Here is a 27,968-nt window from a genome sequence, read left to right as displayed (position 1 = left end):
TCTCGGCTCACCGTCCGCGCAGCCTCCGGAAGCAACCTAAGCTCCGCCCCCTGCGCGCCAGTCGGCGCGAAAACCCAATTGACAAGAACTCCTTCCGAAGCCCGGGGGTTGGTTCTGCGTTCGACCTGCTTTTCCCGCGGGACCCCCAGCTCCGATCACTCAGGACTGTAGCGCCCGCCTCGGGGGCACCCCGCGGTCACCGACCACACCCGAGAGTTCTCGCTGCCCGCGCTTTCTCACCGCCTCTTCCCGCGTTCGACTCGGCTGAGCTGGGCCCAGCCTCTGCGACCACCCCGGGCCGTGGGCGCGCGGGAGTCCGAGGCGGACCCCACGGCCCAGGTCCTCGCTCCTGCTGGAGTCGGCCGCCTCCATGGCCTCCCGACAAGCCGGGCCGGGCCGCGCAAGGTCCTAGGGACTGGGATTCCGGAAAGCAGGGAGCATGGTGGGGGTCCTGGCCATGGCGGCGACAGCTGCTCCCCCTCTGGTGAAGGACTACGAGATTGAGGTGAGCTTGACTATCTCCGTTTGTGAGGAGAGATCGCAGTTTAGGATCTATAAGGGCAAAGGAGGGACCTGGTGAAGCCCCACAGAGTTGTGACATTGTGTGCTACAATTGCTGGGGTGTATCGTTTCTTGAAGACGTGATAGGTCCTGACAAACGTTTGGATTGTGAGATGTTTGCGGGGACTTCAGGATGCCTAGTTGAGTACCAGTTCCCAGATCCTGAAATGTTGGAACTGGATGTTTTGGACTTGGTTAATGTCATGAAGGATCCCACGGTCTGGTTTGAGTTCATGATAAGGAAGCAGAGAACTTTCATGTTGAAAAGAATCTTTGAGTTCTACTTGTCCACCCAAATCCACCTGCTCTAGGAATACCGATTAGATTGTCACTACAAGAATCAAACAGAACCCTTCATTTAAAAATCACTTTCTCATTTTTCTATAGCTTAAGATCTGCACTTAGAAGTCCCACCTTGCCATACTGTTATTCTCTTGTGTTCATCAAATTTCAGTGCGATGTACTAGCAGTTGTTATGAAGAGCTGCTAACACCATTAAGTAGTGAAGTAGCCTCTTAAAGTAGATAGTTGCTGTATTTTTACTTTTCATCTCAGGCTGGCATTCTATCTGATGTACGTATGCATACTGTATGTATGTCCTTAAAGTGAGCCAAGATGCATATTCACTTATGTAACTGGGACACTTTCTTTTTAGAATCGAGTTCTGTTATTAGTTGTTATGCCAGTGCTTGTTTGCTAAATCAAGGCAGTTGCTCTGCTTGTCTTAGGTGTGAAAAAGAACTTTTAATCCTGGAATCACACAGTTCTTGCTTTTTGTTTGGGCGGTTTTCCAGTCTTTTTGTTACAGCTTCTGCTTCTGATGCCCGGCTTAGAGGGTTATTTCATAGTAATGTTTATTGTTCAGTATTGAAAGGGTATATCAACTCTGTGATGAGGTGTTATTATCTGTATTCTGCGGATGAGAGGTTAAGTAGTAATTAAAAGTAAGTTAAACTAGGTGGTTGTTGTTCAGTCATTAAATTGTGTCTGACTCTTTGTGACCCCAGGAATTGCAGCATGCCAGGCTTCCCTGTCTTTCACTGTCTCCCTGAGTTTGCTCAAACTCACATCCATTGAGTCAGTGATGCCATCCAACCATCTAAATTAGGTTAGAAGAAGTAAATTAGAAAATTAAAAGTAATTTGCTTAAGGTCCCACACTAGTAGATGACGGTACCAGCACTTGAACTTAGATCTGCCTAACTCCAGAGCCTATGGTATACCACCTCTGATACCAGTTCAGGATAATAATACTAACAACTCACTAGCATTTTCTTCTAATACATTTATCACTTCATTTTAAGAGGTAAAATTTTAATCTGTCTGTAATTTATTTTGCCTTATATTTATCCAAAGGGTTAGAAATTTGCCCCAATACTTTTTATTAACTACTTCTTTGCCCACTGACTTGAGTGCTAATATTATCATATGCCAATTCTTAAATATCTAAGTCTTTTTCTGGTTTTCTAATCAGTACTGTTAAATTGCCTATTCATGCAGCAGTGCTATGCTTTAATCATGATAGCTTTATAATACATTTAAATTTTCTAGAAGTATAATTTCTTCATTCCGTTCCGTCGCTCAGTCGTGTCCAACTCTTTGCGGCCCCGTGGACTGTAGCCTACCAGGCTTCTCTGTCCATGGGATTCTTCAGGCAAGAATACTGGAGTGGGTTACCGTTTCCTTCTCCAGGGGATCTTCCCGACCCAGGGATCGAACCCGGGTCTCCCGCATTGGAGGCAGACGCTTTAACCTCTGAGCCACCAGGGATTACTTATCTTTTTTAAAAAAAGGTTTCCTTGTTATTCTGGCAAGTTTATTCTAACAAATGAACTGAAGGAAATTAAAAATAATGAAAAGACTGATGGAGTTTTTTTATAAGGGCAATGAAGAGTGTAGGAGTCAGGCAGTAACTGTTTTAATCAGCTCAGTTCAGTCGCTCAGTCATGTCTGATTCTGCAACCCCATGGACTGCAGAATGCCAGGTTTTCCTGTCCATCGGCAACTCCTGGAGCTTGCTCAAACCCATGTCCATCGAATTGTGGTGCCATCCAACCACCTCATCCTCTGTTGTCCCCTTCTCCTCCCACCTTCAATCTTTCCCAGTGTCAGGGTCTTTTCAGATGAGTCAGTTCTTCTCATCAAGTGGCCAAAGTATTGGAGTTTCAGCATCAGTCCTTCCAATGAATATTCAGGACTGATTTCCTTTAGGATTGACTGGTTTGATCTCCTTTCAGTCCGAGGGACTCTCAAGAGTCTTCTCCAACACCACAGTTCAAAAGCATCCATTCTTTGGCTCTCAGCTTTCTTTACAGTCCAACTCTTACATCCATACGTGACTACTGGAAAAACCATAGCTTTGACTAGACGGACGTTTGTCAGCAAAGTAATGTCTCTGCTTTTTCATATGGTGTCTAGGTTGGTCATAGCTTTTCTCCCAAGGAGCAAGCATCTTTTTTTGTTCTAATAGCATATTAAAATACTGGAAAATCTTATTTATTTGTAGTAAGTGCCCACTATAATTTTTGCTTAATTAGTAAATTTTGGGATTGTAGGCTTGTTCACTGTGTACCTGTTTCTTGGAAATAGAATAATTTGTTTACTAAAAAACCATAATGGGAATGGAAACAATATTTATAAAGCTCCTATCATGGGTCAGACTTTATGTATTTGTATGTAACATGTTCATTGCAAATTCTGTTGGAGTGTGTGGTACTATTTGAAGGTTATTAAGTGAACAGAGGCTAACAGTAATTAATGTATTTATACACAAATATAGTGTCCTTGAAACTTTCTATTGAAGTATACATACAGTAAAGTACCCAAGTTATTATTGTGTAACTCAGTGTGACATTGAGATTTGATTGTAGGTTTAAGTTTAAAGTTCTTTTTATTCCTAACATATCATGTTTATCAAGTAAGGAAGGCTTCTATTTTTTATCCCATTACATAAAATAATAAATCCGTGTTTAAACTTTATAGTATTTTGCTTGAAATAAATGCTTTTTTTCTTCTTTTAAAATTGATAGGCATGCAAGAAGCGAAGGAAAGATGATGACAAAACTTCTTGCAGAACAATCACAAAGTATTTATCACCCATGGGGAAGACTGGAGACAGGGTTTTCTCTCCACCCAAATCCAATAATATTCTGGATTACTTTAGAAAGACTTCATTCACAAATCAGAAGGCTCAGACAACAAAAAAGTGCAAGACAAAGTCATCCACACCGTTGCCTGATGACAGCGGCAAAGACTATTTGGAAATGCCCTTAAAAACAGAGTGTAAGAAGAGAAGAAAGAGACTAAATTTATCTCATCGACTAAGTAGTATTAAAACTGAACATAAAACTCCAATTGAAATTAACAGTGATGAGAGCAAAGAAGACTGTAGTTTAGATAACGATTTTGTGGAAAGTAGCGGCAGTACTTCCGCTTTCCTTGACAAGAAACATGTCGAGGTACTTGCAGAAAGTATTCAAAGTCTCAAAAAACAATCAAGCACTGTGACCTCCAAAAAAAGTTCTAAGAAAGTAAATCCTAAACATGGACCCTCAAAAAATGATCGCAGAACATTGAGAAAAAGGAAGCACAGAGAGGTCATAGATCTATCTGAAAGCTTACCCTTAGCAGAGGAACTAAATCTCCTTAAAAAAGATGGTAATGATAGTAAACAGATAGGGTCTTCCCTAACTAATGAAATCAAAAGTATTGCAAATGATACTGAGCCTAGAGATCAAATAACTGAAATAGCCCCATTAAATGATAGTACAATAACTGTCTCATATGAGGAATTTTTAAAAAGTCACAAGGAAAATAAAGTGGAGCAGACACCAGACTCTACAGTGTCAATTTGTATTCCTTCTGAAACTGTTGAAGATACAGTCAGAAGTGGTTGTATGAGTGACCCTGAAATCTATGAAATTTCCCAACAGACCCGCTTTAAGACAGTCACTGTTCTCGCACAAGTTCACCCCATCCCCCCAAAAAAGACAGGGAAAATACCCTCCATTTTCTTGAAACAAAAGCAGGTGGAAATGGAAAGTAGTCTGTCTGATCCTGAGAATGAACAGGCAGTTCAGAAAAGAAAATCTAACGTTGTTATACATGAAGAAGAACTAGAATTGGCGGTGTTGGAAGCTGGAAGCTCTGATGCTGTGAAACCTAAATGCACTCTAGAAGAAAGACAACAGTTTATGAAAGCATTTAGGCAGCCAGTATCAGATACGCTTAAAAATGGAGTCAAAAAGTCTTCCGATAAGCAGAAAGAGCTCAACGAAAAATCTTTAAATGAGGAAGAAAGAGACAATAATTCTAAAAAAGTCATGGAAAATTCTAAAATCCAAATGGCTTCAAATCATGGCAGTTCACAGCCCCACACTGATAAAGGAAGTTTTCCTAAGGAGAAAAGTAAAACACTGAAAAAAAAGAATAAAAAAATGTTAGAGACTGGTGGCATTCCAACTGAAAATAGAGAGGGAAATACTCAGGAAAAAGAAACAACTCTTTGCTTTAAAGAGAAGCAAAATCAAAACAGGCTTAGAATGAGTTTAAGACAAAAGAAAACAGACCTTTTCAAAAACAGCACATTATTTAACAGGGAAAGCCTTGTTTGTGAACATGCAGCATATGATGACCCTCTAAAGATTTCCTCTCCATGTAATAACAAGTCTTCAAAAAAAACCAGCTTACCAGTTAAGGATAAGTCGAAAGCTGAGACCGAAGACAGCTTGAGAAATGTTTCTACACCCAAATCAAGCAGAAGATCTATAAGAAGTAGCAGCACGCCTGCCACAATAATCGTTCGAGGTACTGATTCTGAAGATGCACAAGAGGATAGTCCAGTCAAAGCTTCTACTCCAAAAGCAGCCAGCTTATCAGAGAAGCATCGCTTATATACAGCGGAGTTAATAACAATACCCTCTGATTCAGAGAGTCCTATTAGGTAAAAGTTCTGTTTTGTTCTCAGGTTCTGAATATCCCATGTAAGTTATTAGATTCGAAGGAAAAGACGTCAGGCACTGGAGAGTAGTTTGGTTTTTTTTTTTCCCCTTAGAACACAGCTTATTTATAAGAAAAAGAAAACAGGGTTTCAAAAATGCTGCTTGTTTTCCATACTTAAAGTTAGGCATGCTTTCAGAAGAATTCTGGATGTATTTTAGATGAGCTTTACACTCTTGTTTATCATAGTTGCTAATTCCTGGAGGAATATCCTTCAAATAAGAATTCTGTGCATTTAGCAACCATGAAATTAAAAATAAGTTATAGAACTTTAGGTAAACTGAGCCATATACTATGAGATATGTACTTGCATGCTGGTTCTAGCTAATGTAAGATTGTGAAGTGGAGTTGAGTGAAAATTGCTCAGTTGTGTCCATCTCTGTGACCCCACGGACTGTAGTCCATAGAATTCTCCAGGGCAGAATGCTGTAGTGGGTAGCCTTTCCCTTCTCCAGGAGATCTTCCCAACTCAGGGATCAAACCCAGGTCTCCCACGTTGCAGGTGGATTCTTTACCAGCTGAGCCACAAGGGAAGCCTAAGAATACTGGACCGGGTAGCCTATCCCTTCTCCCGGGGATCTTCCTGACCCAGGGATGGAACCGGTGTCTCCTGCATTGCAAGCAGATTCTTTACCAACTGAGCTATCAGGGAAGATAAGAAAGATCTTAGGGACTAATTTTCTGGAAAACTTAGGATTTACAAAAGAAGCTTTATGTTTTCTAAGAGTTTAATATTGAGTTTGGCCTACATTTGAACCAGTAACTTGAAACTAATGGAGGATTTGATTTTTTTTGTTTTCTACTTCAGAACTGTCCAGAAATTAGAGTTCTAGTTAGTTGTTTACTATATTTAATTGAAATTCTTAGACATTATAATCATAAAAATATTTGTCAATATCTTTCTGGTTTGCTTTCAGAATGAAATTCACCAGGATTAGTACTCCAAAAAAATCGAAGAAAAAATCTAAGAAAAGGTCTAAGAAATCTGAAGCTGCTGATGAAGATTTTGATATTCAGACTAGAAAGGTAATTGAAATATTAGGGAGTCCTGTAAGTGGTGTTCTGTTTTCTAAAACAACAGTTGCTACTTTTGGAAGTGATACACCAAAAGAAGATTCACATAATTCATAGACTGGTTTATGTTAACTACAACCCTTTACTATTTTTGACTATTCACTCCGTGAGTTAGCTTATTAAGAGATCAATATATCTTACTGTGAGATGAAAGCAATTGATAAAGACCGTGTAGTTTACTTAGAAAAGGTGTTCTTAATCACAATTATATTCCAGTCATTTTCCTTAAGGCTGCTTACGGAAATAAGCATGATTGAATTTTTTTTTTTCTCTCGATTAGAGGCTAAAAAGTGGGGTCTCTCAACCCTGGTACTGTTGACATTATGGGCTGCATAATTCTTTGTTGTGGGGGACTGTCTCATGCATTATAGGGTGTTTAGCAGTAACCCTGGCATCTACATGTGAGATGCCAGTGGCAGTCCAACTCGCCCAGCATTGGCAACCAAAAATATCTCCAGACATTGCTGAATATCCCCTGGAGGGAAGAATCACCCCCAGTTGAAAACCACTATCCTGAAAGGAGAATGTGTAGGAATAGTTTAGTTGCTTCTGTAAAATAGACTGCTTATCCCTTCCGTGAGATAATTGGATTCTCTCCTGGGTGAGTAGATACAAGTGTGTGTGTGTGTCTAAAAAGCTACCAGGGTGATTCTAATGTAATCCTTGGGAGAAAGCCCCTGCCACAGAAAGTTGGTATCTCCTTTGTTTTTCTTTAACAGCTGTCCTTTTTTTTTTTTTGACATCTTATCACATTCCAGGTATTATGCTTAGTACTCATGAAGTAAATATTTAGCCCTCTTTTGAAGGACAGTGGTGCCAAAGAAGGTTAAAACATTTTTGAGAGTTGAATTGATACACAGTGCGTTTTAAGCTGGGGGCATGGGAAGAGGGCTACCAGAAGCTGATAAATAGGAAGAAAGTAGAGAACTGTCAGGACGGAGGTTCCTGTTATATTAGGAGTAAGTAAGAGCTGGGAGGACAGGCAGCTCGGTCACAAAGGAGGATATTGGAAACGACTGTTTTTTGAGGTGATAGGATTATGGTTGATTTTAATTTTCTTCATTTTTCTGTTTTTTTTTTTTTATAAATAAGAACTTTTAAAAACTTATCAGAAAAATAACTATTAAAAAAAAACAATTTCAAGTAAGAGCAGAACTTGCCAAAATGCACGTGTATTTTTTTCCCACACATTTACTAAAACAGATCTCTTTGTTAACTGGTTCAGTGATGGAGTTGTTAATTTAAATTTAGCTGGATTATTACCCTAAGGTTTATCACCAGCCTGTCAAAAATTTTGCTAACAGAACAGATATCTATCACTCTACTCCTATAAAGCAAATCCCTAACATTCCTAACCTCCTTATATACTGAATATCCATGCCTGTTCTTTTTTATTTTTATTTTTTTATGCCTATTCTCTTTAACATTTTTTTAAAAACATTTGAAAAGTTTTGAAGAAATAGCAAACATTTGTTTAAAAAGCTCAGTAGTATATATATATATATAAAAGTGAAAGCTTTTTAAAATTTTTTCTCTCTTATTCTGTAAGGGTAACCCACTTTTAATAGTTATAAGTTTATTAGTCCAGACTTTTTCCTATGCTTAAATAGATATGTAATTTTTAAAAGAGATCATATAATGTAAGCTGTTTTATAGCTTGTTTAATACAAATGTAAAAACTTGTAGAACTCAAAATATGGAAAACACATTATCTGGAAGATTATATTTGAATACACAAAGTCACTTAGTACATCAGTGACAGAGCCAGACCTGCAGGGCAGACTTTGTTCTTTTCTAGTACTCTTTTCTATGCCTACTACCTTTTCAGTTTCTCTCCAAGGATTCAGCCTAAAAGTGACTGAAAACAGAGAAAAGATGCCATGAAGATGGAAATAACCAACAATTCCAATCTATACAGACATCTGTTTTTTTGTTTGTTTTTTTAAAATTTTTATATACAGTCATCTTTCTGGGTGTTTTTTAACAAGTGTAATTTATCTGGATAGATTTCAAGTAAAAAAATGAAGGCAAACCAAATATAATTAGATACATTTTAATTTCATTTCCATGGTAAAATTTGAATAGGCATTTTTTTGGTCCTTTATTTGGTGTGATCTGTGATTATATTTTTCTATTATGTATATATTTAGTGGATTTCAGTTTTTAGAGCACTTTCAGGCTCATACCAAAACTGAGAAAAAGGTACAGGTTTCCCATATACCCTCTGCTGCCACACAGGCAAAGCCTCCTCCATTATTAATTCCAGAATAGTACATTTGTTACCATTGATGAACTTACATTGATACGTCATTGTCACCCAGCGTCCATGGTTTATTTATTTATTTGTTTAAGTCTTTCCAAAAAACATTTATTTATTTATTTAGGACTTGCTTTGCAAGGGCTGTCTCTAGTTGCAGCAAGTGGGGGCTACTTTTTGTTTCGGTGCCTGGCATTCTCTTGTGGGGCCCAGGCTCCAGAGCTCTGGCTTCAACATTTGTGGGAATGGGCTTAGTTGCTCCATGGCATGTAGAATCTTTTTGGACCAGGGCTTGAACCTGTGTCCCCTGCATTGGCAGGCAGATTCTTATCCATTCCGCCACCAAGGAAGTCCCCATAGTTTAAGTTAAGGCTTACTCTTGGTGTTGCATAATCTGTGGGCTTAGAAAAATGTATACTGACATGTATCCACCATTCTATTAATAGTACCATCCAGAGTAGTTTTGCTGCCTTAACAATCCTCTGTACTCTGCCTGTTCTTCCCTTCCTTTTCCCCTGACAACCCACCTGTCTTTTTACTGTCTTTAAAGTTTTGTCTTTTCTGTTTTTTCTATTATTAAATATAATTTGCCAGAAAGCTAAATTATTATTTCATATTTGTGTTTAGGTAAGCTGTGCTTCAAAAAATGTATCAAAAGCAAAACAATTGATCGAAAAAGCAAAAGCTTTGCATATTAGTAAGTCAAAATCTACTGAAGAAGTAGTGACACCTTTAAGGCGTTCGTCTAGACATCAGACGCTTCCAGAAAGATCAGAAACAGAAGTAAGTATTACAGATATTTAGTGGTATAAATTTTGTTCTCTTCTGTTTGAAGTGAGAGAAGGAAACCATTATAAAATTATAAGATAGAGTACTTGTAGGAAGCCTTGAAGTGGTAGGAAGAATATAATTTTCCATTCTTTTTTAGAGGACTTCGGCTCTTTTGCCCACAGAATACAATCTGAATCCTTATCAAGTCATTCAAGACCCTTCATAGAACTAGCTCCTACCTCAAAACAACCCCCTTCCTCAAATACACACTTTCACTCTGTTTTACTAAATTATTCATTTCTCTCCAAAGGGTACAGTTTTAACTCCTTTCAGTTTGTAGTTTCAGCTTGAAATGTGTATTAGGTACTCAGTCCTACTGGAGGAACTCCTACTTAGATTTGAAGATCCTGCTAAATGCCACCATCTTCTGTTTTTTAAAAACTACAACAACAGCAATTTCATTATAGAGACATATAGCTTTGTTAGAGAGAGATAATTTCCATACCATATAGTTTGCTGTTTAAAGTATGCAACTCAGTCATAGAGTTGTGCATCCATCACCACAGTCAATTTTAGAACATTTTAATGTCTCCAAAAGAACCCCCATTGTCCTTAGCTGTCACCTCCCAATCTCCCCTCCCTCAGCCCTAGCCAAACCGTATAGATTTGTCTATTCTGGACATTTAATACAAACGATATATTATCACATATAATACTATATGTGGTCCATTGTATCTGGCTTCTGTCATTTAGCATAATGTTTCAAAGGTTCATCCATGTTGTAGCATTAGTGTTTTCTTTCTTTTTATTGTCAAATAATACCCCATTGTATGGAAATGCCACATGTGGTATACAGAAATACCACAAGTAACGTCCGTCAGTTGTTGGACGTTAAACTATCCACTCATAAATCAGCTCTCCCTCTGTCCCCTAAACCCTGGTTCTAGCCTTGATGCCATATCTCTAGACTTTCATTTGTCTGTGTTTCAAGTGCCTGCTCTTGCCTAGACATAGTAGATACTCAGAGATATATATTGACCATATGAGTACTTATCAGACTTCATCTAATATTTTTCTAGGATATATAGTTCTGAAAGGGGATAGCTAGAATTTTTATAGCTTGGTTGTATTGATTCTTTTATCTGGAATATAGTTTGTTAGTTGCTTCTTTAAAAAAGAAAACTATGATCATAATAAATCTTTTTGATTATGTGAACTTGTACGGTATAAGCACAGACTACTGCCATTCCTGTCATGTATTTTTGTATCAAATAGTTTCTGACAGGGAGATGTATGGAATTTCTAATGTGATTTTCTTGTCTATGACTTCTAGCACTATAATCTTTTTGAAATTGTAATATAACTGTATGTTATTAAAATTTTTTTTTCTTATTCTGTCTTAGGACTCTGTAATAAGTTCCAGTCCTCCTCCTGTTAAGCATCCTGAGAAAAATGAGAAGAAACTTCAGTGTCTGAATGATGTGTTAGGAAAAAAACTTAACAAGACTCCTAAAGATGTCCCTGGTAATCAGATTTGATAATATCGATGGTGAACATTAGGAGGTTCGAGGGGGATTATATAGTTCTGAATTTTAATTTAATTTAAATTTAAATTTCTTGTCTTATAACCTTTTTAATTATATTAAATTTTTCTATTTTGATGAGTTAATGAGTGAAGTTATAGTGTAGCTAGTAAAGACTTTTACAAAGAGTAAGTGAGTATATTTTAAGTGATTGCATTTCTTTGTATCTATTTAGCCTCAGTTAACTTAGTGATTCTGAAAGCTGACTGATCATCAAAATCATCTGGGTAAATTTTTAAAAATGTTAAATTTTTAGGTCCTTTCCTAGACATTACTGACCAAGAGTCTCTAGAGGTGGGTTGTGGGAATCTGTAACTTAAAAAAAGCTCCCCGGGAAATTCTGCTATTGATATTGCCAGGTTGAGAGACCAACTCATTATATAGAAAAATTTTAGTTAAAAAAATTTTTAAAGAATTCAGTAATTGAAGGTAAGTGGAGATGATAAGCCTTGATACTAACCTAAGTATTTATTTTTCTAAGGAAAAGTGAAAGTCGCACCTTTATTTCTTACTAGAAAGACTCAGAAGACAGCTGATCCTGCCCTTGGTTTTGATGAAAGCAGGTCAGTCTGATACAGATTTTAGAATGCCAAAATATTCTATGGGATGTGTTTTGTGTTCCTTTACTTTGATGAGAAAGGTTTAAACTATCATTTGAAGCTTTAGTAAGTCCATTTTAAAAGATGACAATGTTGACATTGCTACAACTGCAATTTGAAGATCTTGGTTTTTTGCAAACATTTTGTGGCTATCTCTAGACACACTAGTGGAAAAATAAATAGGCAAACCAAAAATACCAAAAAACTGATTTATGAACCTAGTAAATATTTAAATATCCATTATGTACCAGGCACTGTGTTTGGTACTAGGAATATCATGGAAGTAAGACACATTCCCCATCCTCTTGACTGGTAAAGAACCTGCCTGCCAGTGCAGGAGAGGTAAGAGACTCAGGTTTGATCCCTTGGTCAGGAAGATCCCCTAGAGAAGGAAATGGCACCCCACTCCAGTATTCTTGCCTGGAGAATCCTATGGACAGAGGAGCCTGGAAGGCTACAGTCCGTAGGGTCGCAAAGAGTTAGACACAACTGAGCGACTTAGCACACACTGTCTTCTTGAGGCTTACACTTTAGAGGAAAGACAATCTCTGATTAAGCATTAGTTGAGCCAACAAGTGAAGATTTGGAGTTGTGCTAAGGAGAGGTACAAAGTTCTATTAAGTAGATTTGGACTGGTTAAGAAAGGAGTCGCTGAGGAAATGATGCCTGAACTGAAGGATGAGCAGGAGTTCACTGGGGAGGAGCAGTGGTCCATCCAGAGGGACCATCTAGAGTCCCTGTGACTGCAAGGAGCATGGTAAATATAGGAAGTTGAAGGAATGTCCCTGTGACTGGAGCACAGTGAGCAGAGTGTGAGATTATGCTGGAGAGGTGGTACCAGCCCACGTGGGTAGGACCTTTCGGACACATGAATGGATTTTGTCACTATGCTAAGAGCAGTGAGAAGCAGTCAGAGGGTTTTAAACATGAGTGGAAACTTAAGCATTTTAATTTTGAAAGTGTAATCTGACTGCTGGATTAATTTGGCTGTTGTACAGAGAATGGGATGGAGGAGGGATTAGAGTGGATACAGGAGTCCTGGTGAGAGATAATGAAGTGTGGACTCAAGTATTGGAGAGGATGTATGAAAGATTTTAGGAGATCCATTCATTTGTTTATTTTTTGCCATACTATGTGGCTTATGGGGTTTTAGTTCCCCCACCAGGGATTGAACTTGTGCCCTTGGTAATGAAAGCATGAAGTCCTAACCACTGGACTACCAGGGAGTTCCCTAGGGGATAAATTTCAGAACCCTTTATGATTAATTGGGCTTCCCTGATAACTCAGTTGGTAAAGACTCCTCCTGCAATGCAGGAAACGCTGGTTCGATTCCTGGATTGGGAAGATCCGCTCGAGAAGGGATCGGCTACCCACTTCAGTATTCTTGGGCTTCCCTGGTGGCTCAGCTGGTAAAGAATCTGCCTGCAATGCTGGAGACCTGGGTTCTAATTAATTATGATTAATTAGACATGGGGACTGGGGTTGGGAGAGTTGAAGATGGAAAGATGACACCTGATCTGGGCCAGTGGGTTGCACAATGGAAGAAGACTAGGTTTAGGGACATGAGTTCGGGTTAATTTTTCTTTTTTTTCCTGTTTCAGTTTTATTGAGGAATAATTGCCTATTGTTAAATGTACGTATCTTAAGCACACAGTTTTGATGAGTATATCTGGATATAACATCTTTCTTTTACTCCCAATTGGTTTACGTTTTCTTTTTCTGTATCCCTACCACCACCAGAACAAAAGGTTGTCACTATTCTGGTTGCTGTTACCATCAGTTAGTTGATTTCTGTTGCCATTGGTTATTTTTTGTCTGTTTCCAAACATCATATAAACGTTATGTTATTTTGTGCTTACATGCACTTGCTTGGTACACAACATACACACACTTATTTTTTTAAATCAACTTTATTCAGGTATAATATGCATACATTCATATGCACCCCTATTAACTAAACAGTTTGAACTGTTACAAACATTCATGTAGGAGCCTGCCATGATACGTCAGCACCACTCTCTCCCCTCGGCCTCCCCATCCCCCCATCCTCCTCTACCCTGTCACCACCTTCCCGTGTAAGTCAGGAGTTTTAGGATTAGCAATAATCCTAAAGATAAGCCAGGTGAAACTGAGACATCAGTAATAAGGGCCCTATGGTTCCTACTGTTGGAAACTTAAAAGTTCTTCTATTAATTTCTAGAAATGTGGCACTGATTTTATCTGATTATAATATAAATGTATGTTTAAAAAAAAAATGTAGACAAAAGACAGGGAAAAAACTCACCTACCATTCGAAGATAGCCTCTGTTAACATTTTGGTGGATGTTCTTTGATGCATTTTTTTTCTGTATATACTTATTCTTATTTAATTTTTTAACATTGACTAGACTTTCATTTTTATGATAAGCAGAAAAAGAATTTGACAGTTAACATCTCAGGGAGCTGATTAAATTTTTTCACATAAAATTAAGAAATATTTATCTTATAGTGTATTTTTTTAAGTGTTTATAACCTTAGCTGTCCTTTTCTCACATTATTTTCTTAAAAGCCAAGATGCATCTGAAAAGTCTCAAGATTGTGATGTGCAGTTTAAAGCAAAGCGTGACTTTCTCATGAGCGGTTTGCCAGATTTGTTGAAACGACAAATTGCAAAGAAAGCTGCTGCGTTAGATGTGTACAATGCAGTGAGCTCCAGTTTCCAGAGAGTCATTCATGTTCAGCAAAAAGACGATGGTGAGTTTATTATTATGAGATATTTTTAAACGTTAGTAGCAATATGAAACTATGTAAGTTGGTTTTAGGTGAGACAAAGGTTCAGGTATTATTCTTATGTGGAATTTAAAGTAGCTTTTTATCCTCTCCATTCCTGGGAAATCCCATCAACAGAGGAGCCTGGTGGGCTACAGTCCATGGAGTCACAAAGAGTCGGACACAGCTGAGCAACTAAAGCGACACCACCGCATCCTCTCTGCTGCAGCCTTGGGCTGAGAAAGGGGGTGGGACAGGAAAGCTGAAGCCCTTACCCCTGCTGACAGGGGAGGGCAGGCACGTGTGTGGAACTGGAGTGACTGCTGTCCAGAGAGGCACTGTGTTCTTGAAATCTGAGCCTGTATGTACACAGGTCATCTTTTAAGAGTTTCTTAGAGGAACTCCATCCCTGTCTTTGTCCAGTCTGCAGCTCACTGTTTAAGAGAAATCTGTTTGCCTCCTTGCTGTAACAGCTTGTGCTGTTGGGCACCACACAAGTATCTTGTGAACCATCTCCTGGAGTTGGTAACAGGGAGCCGTGCTCCACTGTTCTAGCTCTCTCTATCCTCACATGTACCGCACTCGAGAGCGAGATGTTTACCCAAGCCTTGTAGGATGGTGTTAACTTGATCCTGATCTAATTCTCTGTGGATTCAAGTGCTCTGGCAACCACAGTCTTACTTTACCTATTTAGTTCTTAAAAGTACTGATCATATACAAAGCCTTCTATCTTTGCTTTGTTGTTGTTCCTGAAAAGTGTTAGTCACTTCAGTCATGTCTGACTCTTTGTGACCCCATGGACTCCGTCCATGGAATTCTGGCTTCTCTGTCCATGGAATTCAGTGGCAAGAATACTGGAATGGGTAGTCATTCCTTCTCCAGGGGATCTTCCCAACCCAGGGATCAAACTGGGGTCTCCTGCATTGCAGGCAGATTCTTTAGTCTGAGCCACCAGGGAAGCCCCCTATTGTTGTTCCTACCTGGTGCTTTTTGTCAGGGCAAAAACAGTTATATTCTTCTCAGCTGGCTTTGTGGTTTGGTTTAGTGTAATCCCTCTACTCATGAAATGTTCACTATGTTCTGTTTTCCGTTCTTTTCCTTTTATGTTTCTGACCTTGATGGTTTTTGAGTTTTATTTAGCCTGTCTTTTCTGTGTTGTATGGAGAAGTTCCCAGTCAGCCTTTCTAATAATATTCTACTTTTCCTTTTCTCTCAGTTCTGCTGTGGCCATTCAGTGGATGAAACCTTTCTTGTTACTTTCACCAGCTCAGTTTTATAAAGCATTTTCTAATAGTATGTTCAACTATAGAAATTAGTTATACTTTTCCTTAGGATCATGCCCATGATCACCTAGTAACAGAATCTGGATTTCAGGATGCTAATTGCCCCAGAAATTTTTAACCTGAGTAGCAAGGTTGATTTTAAAAGGAAATGAAAAATGTGCTAATATTTGCTTATTTTTAACAATTGGGACGGAAGACTAGGTAATTTTTATTGATCGTATTTGTTACAGGTGAGGATTTTGTTCCTCTGTACTCCTTTGAATTTTGATACTATTGTGTTAACTGTGTAGTTGTTGTTGAGTCTTTTTGGGTTTGTTGATTTGGCATTTATTAAATGGACAAGAATGTGAATGAAGGTAATTAACGTTTTTCTGTTTTTCTTTAGGGTGCCATTTGTGGCGTTTGAAACCACCCACTTGTCCTCTCTTAACTAAGCTTAAAGAACTAAATACTAAAGTAATAGATCTCTCAAAATGTGTTATGGCTCTTGGTGAATTTTCAACATTGAATTCAAATTCAAAAAGTAATGATTCCACTGTTGTGGTAAGTATGAGAGCGGTTAATATTATAGGATGTTTCCTTCACGTTTTTCAGAGGGAAAAAATTTTGCGTGTCTACTATTGGAGCCTAAAGATCATCTCTTCCTAGAGTCCAATTTCAAAAAATAAATCCCAATTGAAATACAAATCTCTTTTAAATTCTCTGAGAGCTTTAAAAACATTTAAGAGTTAATGATTGCCAGTTTCAAAAGAATATTAGATTATATAGCACATTTAGATACTTTGTCAGTCAGAATTATACTCTAATAAATGTATAAAATACAATTAGTTTAAAAAAGAGCAATAAAAATATGAACTAAGTCTTTCTAAAGCTATGCAAATGCAGCTTTGCTGTCAAGGGTTGTATTTAGGAACTAAAGTTAATCCTACCCTGACATAGACTTATAGACAGAAAGTAATTGGTAGTATTCTAATTAATATTATTAGAATGTGAGTTTAATTGAACATTTGGTTTTTTATTGCAGTTTATGGGGAGAAGGAAAGATCTGACTGAAGAAGTAAGAAATCTTTTGTTGGAGGAAATTAGGTGGTCAAATCCCAGATTTCCTTTGAAGAAATACTTCTCTTTGCTTCTAAAAAAGCGAACTGAGCACCAGGTACTTTCTGAGTGTCATTATAAACAAGGTTAGTGATAATTACTATCATTTCCATTAACATTTCCCTTTTGAAAATGCTGAGGTTAGCTATTAACTCTTGGAAGTGGTCACCACTGACAGAACTTTTCTTGTGGTTGACAGTGAAGTTTGTTCAACTAAAGTAAAGCATCTTGTGTGATGCATTGCTGGCCTCTGCTGGCTTCCAGAGTGGCCAACCCCAAAACAGCTTTAATTATCTTAAAATACTAACAATTTATTTAAGGAAAGTCTTAGATGAGGTAGTTTTTATAGCCTGTACAAAAGGCAGTCTAAATAACAAGATAGCAACTAGCTTTCAGCATGCAATATTTGATTCTTGGCTTTTCATTTCATAGTAATAAGGCTATTGGATATTTTGAAGTGGTATTAAGATTATTGGGTAATAAAATTCGTTTTCTGTTGATTGGTAAGCACATGCATTTCTATAATTTCCCAAATAGAAAGTCCACAACTTGAGTCCATTGTCAGCCGAAAAGAAACCAAAAGGAAACGAGTGGAAACGGAAAATCATAAATCCAAAAGAAGGAAACCAAATGAATATTTAGAAAGTCCAAGAAAGATACATGGGAAACCAGAAGAACTTGACAAAAGAAACAACTCTAGTGGGATAAAGCTAGATTCTTCCAAAGGTCTGTTTCCGAAAACATCCAGGAAGAAACAAACAGCTTTGAGTACAAGGTGTAAAGTGGGAAAAGCGACAGTAGAAGATCCTGATATTCTGATAATAGATGATGACAAGGAGCCTTCATCAGCAGTGTCCTCTAGTCCAGGTAAATGAGATTCTTTTCTCCTGGTCCTAGACATTTTTAGTTTGCTTGTTTTTAGCCTCTCATTTCTCCCCTCTTTTTTAATGTATGCTTATTGCAGCATTCAAACAAAATAAGACGTGAAAGCCTCACTGATTAGGGGCTTACAGATAAACCACATTTAAAAGATTTCTGTTTGGCTGTTGATTTCTCTGTGCTTCCCTAAATACGTATGCCTTTTTAAAAACTTGGGATCACACTCTACCTATTATGTTACACCTGTTTCACTGATTTTTCTGACATAGTCTCATTTGGTTATCTAGCGTATCTGGAGTATTCTATTGAACTGATTAATTTATTCATTTAGAGTATGTTTTGGTCATTTGTATAGCAAGTCTCTTTTTTTTTAATTGAAGTATACTTGATTTACAATGTTGTGTTAGTTTCAGGGATGCAGCAAAGTGAATCGGTTATACATGTACATTATGCATTCTTTCTTTTAGCTTCTTTTCCCATATGGGCCGTTACAGAGTGTTGAATAGTGTTCCCTGTGCTATATAGCCGACTCTTACTAGTTATCTATTTTATATACAGTAGTGTGTATATGTCAATTCCAATCTCCCAGTTTTTCCCTCTGTCCATCTGTGATTCTGCTTCTGTTTTGTAAAAATGTTCATTTGTTCCCTCTTTTTAGATTCCGCATATAAGCAATATCACATGTTATTTTTCTTTCTGTGTCTGAGAATGTTCTAATGTATCTTTTTAGTGGTCAAGAAGAGGCTTCGTGAAAAGTATGCTACATTTGTCCTTTTGATCATTTCTTATAATACAAATTATTTTTCATAATTTGCATTTCTTGAGTGCTTTGAGTAACATTTTTAATGTATACTTTTAAATCTTATAGTCATAAGACTTTATGGTGTTTAGCTTTTAAGGGGAACAGTTTCGATGAGAAGAATTTTCAATGTAATATTAAGTTTTTAAAATTGCCTTTTTTGGCAGTTTATAAATATAGACATTTCTACAAATACTTAATGAAACAATAATGTAAATGTATAAGTATATATGTTTATGTCAAGGAACAAAATACTTCAATACGTATTTTTTTCTTTAGATTCAGGAATTGAAGACATGCTTTGGACGGAAAAGTATCAACCTCAGAACTCCAGTGAACTCATAGGCAATGAGCTAGCTATAAAAAAGTTACATAGGTTGGTAAAATTTATAAAGAAATTGAGAAATAGTTTATGAATCTAGTTTTACTATTTATTTATACTGAAATCTAGAAATTATGGGCTTCTCCGGTGACTCAGATGGTAAAGAATCTGCCTACAATGGAGGAGACTCGGGTGCAATCCCTGGGTTGGGAAGATCCCCTGGAGAAGGGAGTGGCTACCCACTCCAGTATTCTTGCCTGGAGAATCCATGGACAGAGGAGCCGATAGGCTACTGTCCATGGGATCTCAAAGAGTCAGACACGACTGAACAACTAGCACAGCACTAGGAATTATAAAGTTATACATCACAAGGTAAAATCTTAAAAAATAAAAATCCAAAGTGAAAAGTAAATGTCCCTCTCTTCTCCTGTTTCTACTCCCTACTATTGAAGATGTCTTGTAAAACCTTCCAGAGAAAAATTAATGCATATATTTGCTCTTCCTAACAGATAGGATCATATTACTACTAACTCAGGTCATAATCCTTTGCCTTCAATTCCCACCTCCAAAGAGTTCTGGAAATTGAAAGTTTATTAACTTTATTATATACATAATATTTATTATGAACTTCCCTGGTGGCTTAGAGGTAAAGAATCTTCCTGCAGCATAGGAGATGCAGGTCAGGAAGATCCTCTGGAGAAGGAGAAGACAACCCACTCTAGTATTCTTGCCTGGACAGTCCCATGAACAGAGGAGCCTGGCAGGCTACTGTTCATGGAGTCGAAGAGAGTCGGACACAACTTTAGCAACTAAACAACAATGACAAGTTCATTATAGTCTTTATCGGTCCCAACCAGAAATATTCAGTGATTATAGATGTACTGCTACAGACCCACTCAAGGTATTATGTGATATGTAGTATATGTTCCAAATTACATTTCTAATATCTGAAAAATCCTGAATTCTAAAACTCACCTGGCCCAAAGGATTTCATGCCATAATAATAAACACTTTGAGATTGGCCTTGTTCTAAGAACTTGATAGTTCTTAGCTCATTTGATCCTTAGAACGATCCTATGAGGGTAAATACTATTCCTCAGGAAGAATGAGTCCTAGAGAGGTTGAGTTATTTGTACGAGGTCACACATCTAGAAAGTGGTGGAGCTCAGTTTAAATTCAGGCCATCTAGCTCCAGACGAGAATTTAATCTTCCTACTCATAGCGTGGTGTATTAGACATCTTTCAAGTCATCGTACAGTCTATTCCATTTCTAAGTTTCTCTGTACTGGTTTCTTATGTGACCATACCATAAGGTATCTTTTTCCTTACTGATGCACTTTTAAGTTTTCCTTTTGGAGGCTAATTTAAACAGTGTTGTAGTGAATATCCTTGCACATATAGTCTTGAATATTTAAGCAAAATTACTTCATTTTAAAATATTCATGCCACTGTAAAATCATTTTACTATATAGTTGATTCAAAAGCATCATGGAATTCTTAAAATGTAACAATATACCATACCTTCCCCCAACAACCATTTTAAGATATTGTCTAAAAACTATATTCTGTGACTTATTTTTATTAACATACATTTTCTTTTCATAGTTGGTTGAAAGACTGGAAAAGAAGAGCTGAATTGGAAGAAGGACAGAATTTGAAGGGAAAAAGAGATGAGAAACAGGAAGGTATTTTGAGTCATTTTTTTTCCATTTCACTGAACATTTTTAGAATTAGATTAGCTAAATACTTCTGTGAGGCTTCTTATTTGGTATCTTATGTTTGGTTTTCTCGTTTTTGTACATTGAATTGCCAACATTTATCGGCAGGAAGTTGTGGGATTTGGTCACTGGGTTAAGTGGGATAGAACGGCTGCCCATGCAATTGTTTTATGTGCATTTGAATGATTTTTCAGATTCATTGGATAGCAGAGACTTCAAGGGCAGTCCAGATGACGAAGAAGAAAATCGCCTTTGTAATACCGTTCTTATAACAGGGCCAACAGGAGTGGGGAAGACTGCTGCGGTATATGCTTGTGCCCAAGAACTTGGATTTAAGGTTAGCAACAGCTCTAGTGGATGAATACTAATGTTATGAAATGAATGAAATATTAACTATTCTGCCCCTTTTCACGTATTCTTCTAGATTTTTGAAGTGAATGCCTCTTCTCAGCGCAGTGGTAGACAGATTCTGTCTCAGCTGAAGGAAGCTACTCAGTCTCATCAAGTAGACAAGCAAGGTGTCAACTCACAGAAACCCTGCTTTTTTAATAGCTACAACATCGGCAGATCACCAAGTAAGTGAATTATTTTCTTCAAATCATAGCCTTTAAGAAATGAAAATCTAAGAAAAGAATTTTAATAATCAATATTTTGCCGCATTTTATCTCTTCCTACATATATATGTGCCTTTCAAATTTTTCTCGGGTTTTATGTTTTAAAACAAATCTCATGACCATCACATAATTTTACTCATGTATATATATACACTTTAATATTTAGCTCTAACTGATAAGGACTTTTTAAAAGCATAATTGCAGTATCATAACCAGACTAACAAAGTTAACCACATACCTTAATTTGATCTGATACGTAGTCTGATTTCAGTTTTCTGTTGTTTCTAATGGTTCGTTCAAATCAGGATTCAAACAAAGTCCACACCTTAGATTAATGTCTCTTAAGTGTCTTTTCATCTCTCTTAACAACCCCCTCACTCTTTCTGTTCATGTTATTTGTTTGTTGAAGAACATGGGACATCGGTCATAAAATGTCTCACATTCTGGATTTGGCTGATTATATCTACATGGTTTCAGTTAACACATTCCTCTTCTTTGTATTTCTTATAAACTGGCAGTTAGATCTGTGGACTTGATTAGATTCCTTTCCGTTTTGGTGCTGGTATACGTTCACAGATGGGGCTGTGCTTCCTGCGGTGTCATAGCAAGAGATATATAACAACTGGTTATACCACTTTTAGTGATACTATTTTTTATTTTAAGATTATACCTCTTCCCTTGTGATGTTAAAATGTCTAATTTTTATGACACGATAGTGATATCTATGGTAATTTTTTTCAAAACTTCCACTGTTTTTTCAAACACAAGATACACAAGAAATATAAGCTCTCTGAAGGTGAGGGTATAGGAAAAGAATAGGACACAGTCATGTATATGTGCACGCATGCTGGCATGTAAAGAAGATCCTGCACTGAGTCTAGGTGGTGATAACTAGTGCATGGAAAGGCTGAATTGGGGTCCTTAGAGGGGAGCAAAGGACAAGCTCTGGGTTAAATGCCAGGCTGCTGAAAGGTGAACATCAGCCATTTGTTTTTTACTTTGTATCCATCTTTCATATCTAGAAAAACATATCATATCACTTGCGTGTAGTATCATTTACTGTGGACTAAGAGTTTGAGTGACCTCCAGGAGTTGGTGATGGACAGGGAGGCCTGGTGTGCTGTGATTCATGGGGTCGCAAAGAGTCGGACACGACTGAGCAACTGAACTGAACCGAACTGAAATCAAAGTTGGACTAGAAGACTTGTAATGTGCTCAGTATACACCAATATCACTTTTCCTCCAGCCTTTAGTTGTGGCATGTGAACTCTTAGTTGCACCATGTGGGATCTAGTTCCCTGACCTGGGATTGAACCCAGGCCCCCTACACTGGGAGAGTGGAGTCTTAACCACTGGATGACCAGGGAAGTGCCCCTCTAGCTTCTTTTGACCTCTAGCAGATATGACAGAGTGAATGGCAGGATTGTGAACAGTATTTACTTCAAAAATGGAAAACAGTATCTTTTCCAATGACTGGCTTTATCTTTTCTACTGATAGGCTAACAATACAGTAATATTTGAGAGTAAAGAGTATTTGACTATAAGAATGAAAAAGAATTTTTATGTCTTTGCTTTTTAACTGGTATGAGTAGAAATATACTGTGGATAACTCAGTCTTGCCATCTGTTTAATTTTTAGAATATTTGTTTTTAAGTGCAGTTTGTTTTTGGCAGAAAAATTATGCTCCCCCAAGAAGGTTGTTACATCACCAAGAAAACTTCCTCCGCCATCACCACAAAGTAGTGGACCAAAGCGAACACTTCCACCTAAAACTTTGGCAAATTATTTTAAAGTGTCTTCTAAGCCAAAAAATAACGAACAAATAGGAGCACTTCTAGAAAATAATAAAGGTAAGACACTAAATTGACAAAGAACCCTGATACATAAAAATTGGATCATATTTCATGAGTTCCTATTGTTATTTTTTAAACCTCTGAAGTTCCTACGTGTAGCACTCTTGATACTTTGTTTCAGTTTTGATAGGGGATTTCAGTTTGAGCTTATTCTGTGGAAATAGTCAATATTCAGTCAAAAGTTGATTTGAAAGAAGATAGGGTACATATATACAATGAATATTCATCCCACTAAGAGAAACAAAATAGGGTTGTTTGTAGAGACCTGAATGAACCTGGAGTCTATCATACAGAGTGAAGTAAGTTAGAAAAACAAATATCATACATTAATGCATCTATGTGGAATCCAAAAAAATGGTACAGATGAACCTACTTCCAAGGCAGGAATAGAGACACGGACATATAGAAGAAACATGTGAACACAGGTGGGGAAGGGGAGGGTGGGATGAACTATGAGATTAGAATTGACATACGTACACTATAGACAGCTAGTAGGAAGCTGCTGTATAGCACAGGGAGCTCAGCTCAGTGCTCTGTGATGACCTAGATAGAGGATGGGGAGGGAGGGAGGGCCATGAGGGAGGGGATATATGTATACATACAGCTCATTCCCTGCATTGTACAGCAGAAACGTAACACTACACTGTAAAGCAATTATATTCTAATAAAAAGTTGGTTTTATATCTTATTTTATATACAGGAATCAAAAATTCATTTGAACAGAAACAAATCATTCAGACTAAATCTACAAACACAACTAATTCAAATGTCAGAGAGTTTGGGGCTGAGGAACCCAACAGGAAAAATGCAACATCCCTCATTCTTTTTGAGGAGGTAGGTTTCCAGAGGTATACATTTGTGATATCTCCTGATAAAAGCTTATTCTAGAGGTTACTATATATTTCACTCTGACAATCTGTAAAACAGCCAAGAAAGTCAAGAATAATTGTGTCTATGACCCGGGTTCAATCCCTGGGTCGGGAAGATCCCAAAGAAGAGAATGGCAATCTACTCCAGTATTGTGGCCTAGAGAATCCCATGGACAGAAGAGCCTGGCGGGCTACAGTCCATGGGGTTGCAAAGAGTCGGGCATGACTGAGTGACTCAGTTCAGTTCAGTCGCTCAGTCGTGTCCGACTCTCCGCGACCCCATGAATCACAGCACGCCAGGCCTCCCTGTCCATCACCAACTCCCGGAGTACACTCAAACTCATGTCCACAGAGTCGGTGATGCCATCCAGCACTCACTCATTTCAAATTAAAGTGAATGAAACTGTCAACCATAGAAGAATTTTTCAGGAACGTGATTCATGCAATTCTATTACTGTTTAGAGTTTGTAGAATTATACTGGATCATACTTATCCAATTATATTAATAGGTGACTCTATTTCTTTGGTTTTAATGTTTGATAATTTCTTTACTCTTTTAATAGTGTAAGACATTGTAAGTGTGGTGTGAAGTCACACTGTTTACAGATTCATAAATTTTGTCTCTGACATACAGTGTGTCTACTGTGTATACAAAATTGATACTCAAGTAAGTGTATTGTTACTATGTCAATATCCTAATCATTTTATTCTTAGGTTGATGTCATTTTCGAAGAGGATGCTGGATTTTTGAATGCAATCAAAACATTCATGGCAACCACGAAAAGACCTGTAATCCTTACGACAAGTGGTAGGTAACCAGTGATTTTACAATTAATTACTTTCGGTTAAAATATTTGGGGAAAGCTTCTAGTTTTGGTTAGATACGTTGCTTTAGAAGTCTGCTGGCAAATTAAATTGGATGTTTTTTCCTAAAGAGGAGGCTTCTAGATCATTTTTATTAATCAACTAAGAATTATTCAAATTTGGAATTGATCTGCAGCCTTGAGTAATTATAAAACTTAATATATTAATTTGAAAATAGCAATGACTTTAAAAAATGGGTACTACTTTGAATTACTGTGTTGGGGTGTTAGATATTTAGGATGCCAACAACAGCCTACACCGATAAATTTATGGACAAGCCAGTGAAGGGGTTTTGGGAAGGAAAATTAACAGATCTTTCTCTTTATCTCTTCCTTACACCTATAATTAGGTCACCAAACCTCATTTACTGGTCAGAATTTTTTATGGAACCTAACTTTTCTGCAGTTCCTTAATATTGAACTTGGCCATTCCTTAGCCCTTGATAATGTTTCCATATGGATTAATTGCCTATTTTAGCTGAAGTCAGCCATCATCAGTCTTACAGAATTGGTCCCCTTTTCTTTATAATTATAATTCGGTTTTTAATTTTAAAATTTCATGCAATATTTTTCATTCTATATATTGTATTATAATACTTTCAATATTTGTTATTGCAGATATTCAGAATGTTTCTACTATGGATTTGTAGGAAAATGTGTTTGTGTTAGACTCTACTTAGAAATTAATGGCCCATTTCATAGTTAATGCTTGTACTCTAAAAATATCGTTAAAATCATATTAATCACAATTGACTTGGTAGTTTTTTTTTTTTTTTTTGACTTGGTAGTTTAAAAGGTCAAGGTAGAAATTCAGTTCCTTAATGATTTATAATTTGTGTGATGTTTTCATTACTGATGAAATATAGAATACTTTGATAGAAAATGTATGACTAGAGAAAGTACCTTAGTGGTTTTAATGTTTAAAAATATGTTTTTTCACTATAGATCCAACATTTAGTTTAATGTTTGATGGCTGCTTTGAAGAAATTAATTTTAATACTCCTTCACTGGTAAGCTTTGAATTTTGATGATCATAAATTATATATCACAATTACATAACAGGTAATTTATTATAATATTTAATCTATCTTTTGACTATTAAGGGGTGTGTTTACATTTTTGGGTTTTAGGAGACTTCTGATTTTTTTTTAACTTAAAAGGTTTTCTTTCAACATTTGAATATTTACATTTTTACTAGACTCCAGTGTTTAGTTCTTTTTCATAGTAACCAGTGCTTTTTTAAGGTGAAATTTACATACAGTTAAAATTGCACTTCAGTATACAAGTTGAAAAATATGAACAGAGATAAACATCCATGTAACCATTATCCAGATCAAAATCACCTCAAAAATTCCCTTGGGGCCCTTTTTAGTCAGCACTCCCCTCTCTACCAGAGATAACCACTATTCTAATGTGTATTAACCCAGATTAGTTTTGTCTGTTATGAAACTTTATGCTTTAAGTTTCAAATTCTTTGTGTTTGCATACATTATAACTCCTCAATACAATGCTCTGTTTTTTGCTTTAGCTGATCATATATACTTTAAAGAAATTAAGGTAAAAAATCAAGTTTTTGTTTACCTGTGTAATTTTGTATGTTCTTCTTTATGAAGATCTGAGTTTTTCTTTGGTTTTATTTCTCTTTAGCCTCAAGAACTTCATTAGCAATTCTTGTAGAACAAGTCTGCTGGCAGTGGATTATATTAGATTTCTTTCAGTTTTTCCGTCACTACTTTAAACATGTCATTTCATTGTGTTTTGATCACACTGTTTCTATTATGTCCCAGCAGTTTGAACAGATTTTTTTAAATTTATGTTTCTGTCCCATATGTAATGTGTCATTTTCTTCTAGATGCCTTCAAGATCCTCTCTTTAGTTTTCAGCAGTTTTCTTGTGATGTTCCTAGGTATTATTTTTCTTCATATTTATCCTGCTTGTGATTCTTCATTATCTATTATTCTTAATTATATATCATTCTTCCAGTTAGGAAACTTTGTTGGCTTATTTTTCCAAATTTATTTTATTTTCATTTTCTCTTTTTCCCTTCTGGGGATTTAATTACAAGAAGGTTGGACATTTACATTGACCCCCATGTCACTGAGATGTGCTGTTTCTTCCCCAAGCCATTTTTTTTCTGTTTATACTTCTGATTTGGTGATTTATATTGATTTATCTTCAAGTCTACTGACCTTTTTTTCCTGCCATCTCTGTTTTTCCATGAGGTCCAGCCACAGAAATCTTTATTCTAATATTACATTAATTTTTAGTTTTACAAGTTCTTTTTGCTTTTTATGGATTCTGTTTTTCTGTTGAAATTTCCTGTTGTTCATTATAAGCATGTTTTCCTTAAGCATAGTTTTACTAGCTGTTTTAAAATTCTTTCTTGCTACTTCCAGCTTTGTCGTCTTGTGATAAGTCTCTACTTGATTGTCTTGCCTCTGAGGTATTGGTTACTTTTCCTATTTCTTTGTATGTCTAGTAATTTTAGATTTTTATCTTGTACTTTGTGAATGATCTATTATACATTGTGAATGTATATATTTATTCTGGATTCTTTTTTGTTCCTCTGAACAAGTATTCTGTTCAGTTCTTTTAGTTTTAGCCGGGCTGCTTTAAGACAAGCTCACACACATCAAAAGTTCAAGCATCAACCAGTGATTTGCGTTCTTTAGAGCTAGGATTTCTGTTTCTGTACTTTCGTGGACCTCCCCCTCACTTTCTAGCTGCTGTGAGTTTTAGCTACCACTGTTATGGCCTGCACTCAGTCAACAATCTATTTTAAAAGGTGTGGTAGGGATTCACCCAAGGCCATTTCATTTGTCCAAGTGTTGATTTTCCTTCCATTTACTTCAGCCTTTGATTATTCTCTTGTTCATTCAGATAATTGGCTTTTTATATTTTCTTAAGTTGATTATAGGACTTACAGTTATTATTGATGGCAAGGTTTGTCTTACAGCAGGTACTCTTTTGTTATTGAAAGGAGAATTCCTGGTCTGTGGGAAGAAGTCCCAGGTGTGTGCAAGAATAATACATATATAGAGAATAAAGTCAAAGATACCATAGGGAAAAATGTTTTTAAT

General features: G+C 36.9%; 1 protein-coding gene across 2 annotated transcripts in view; it reads left to right on the top strand.

Moving 5' to 3' along the window:
- The first annotated feature begins 72 nt into the window (after nucleotides 1–72).
- ATAD5 (ATPase family AAA domain containing 5) overlaps nucleotides 73–27,968 on the top strand; it is a 33,291-nt gene continuing 5,395 nt past the window's right edge. For both annotated transcript variants that reach the window (XM_088828688.1, XM_055401407.2), the window contains exons 1-18: nucleotides 73–505; nucleotides 3,590–5,502; nucleotides 6,476–6,584; nucleotides 9,517–9,672; nucleotides 11,064–11,184; nucleotides 11,725–11,806; nucleotides 14,391–14,575; nucleotides 16,259–16,416; nucleotides 16,898–17,057; nucleotides 17,509–17,838; nucleotides 18,929–19,025; nucleotides 20,577–20,656; nucleotides 20,884–21,026; nucleotides 21,114–21,264; nucleotides 22,977–23,153; nucleotides 23,857–23,990; nucleotides 24,740–24,833; nucleotides 25,834–25,898. In XM_088828688.1, the coding sequence (XP_088684814.1) occupies nucleotides 440–505; nucleotides 3,590–5,502; nucleotides 6,476–6,584; nucleotides 9,517–9,672; nucleotides 11,064–11,184; nucleotides 11,725–11,806; nucleotides 14,391–14,575; nucleotides 16,259–16,416; nucleotides 16,898–17,057; nucleotides 17,509–17,838; nucleotides 18,929–19,025; nucleotides 20,577–20,656; nucleotides 20,884–21,026; nucleotides 21,114–21,264; nucleotides 22,977–23,153; nucleotides 23,857–23,990; nucleotides 24,740–24,833; nucleotides 25,834–25,898 (4,221 nt within the window). In that variant the 5' untranslated portion in view covers nucleotides 73–439. The remainder of the gene's footprint in view (nucleotides 506–3,589; nucleotides 5,503–6,475; nucleotides 6,585–9,516; nucleotides 9,673–11,063; nucleotides 11,185–11,724; nucleotides 11,807–14,390; nucleotides 14,576–16,258; nucleotides 16,417–16,897; nucleotides 17,058–17,508; nucleotides 17,839–18,928; nucleotides 19,026–20,576; nucleotides 20,657–20,883; nucleotides 21,027–21,113; nucleotides 21,265–22,976; nucleotides 23,154–23,856; nucleotides 23,991–24,739; nucleotides 24,834–25,833; nucleotides 25,899–27,968) is intronic.

Source organism: Moschus berezovskii, chromosome 20 (genome assembly GCF_049115385.1).
Source record: "Moschus berezovskii isolate FMDL1 chromosome 20, NW_MosBer_1.0, whole genome shotgun sequence".
In the NCBI taxonomy this organism is placed as follows: Eukaryota; Metazoa; Chordata; class Mammalia; order Artiodactyla; family Moschidae; genus Moschus; species Moschus berezovskii.
Note: the sequence above shows the minus strand (reverse complement) of the source record. Positions and strands in the feature narration are given on the sequence as shown.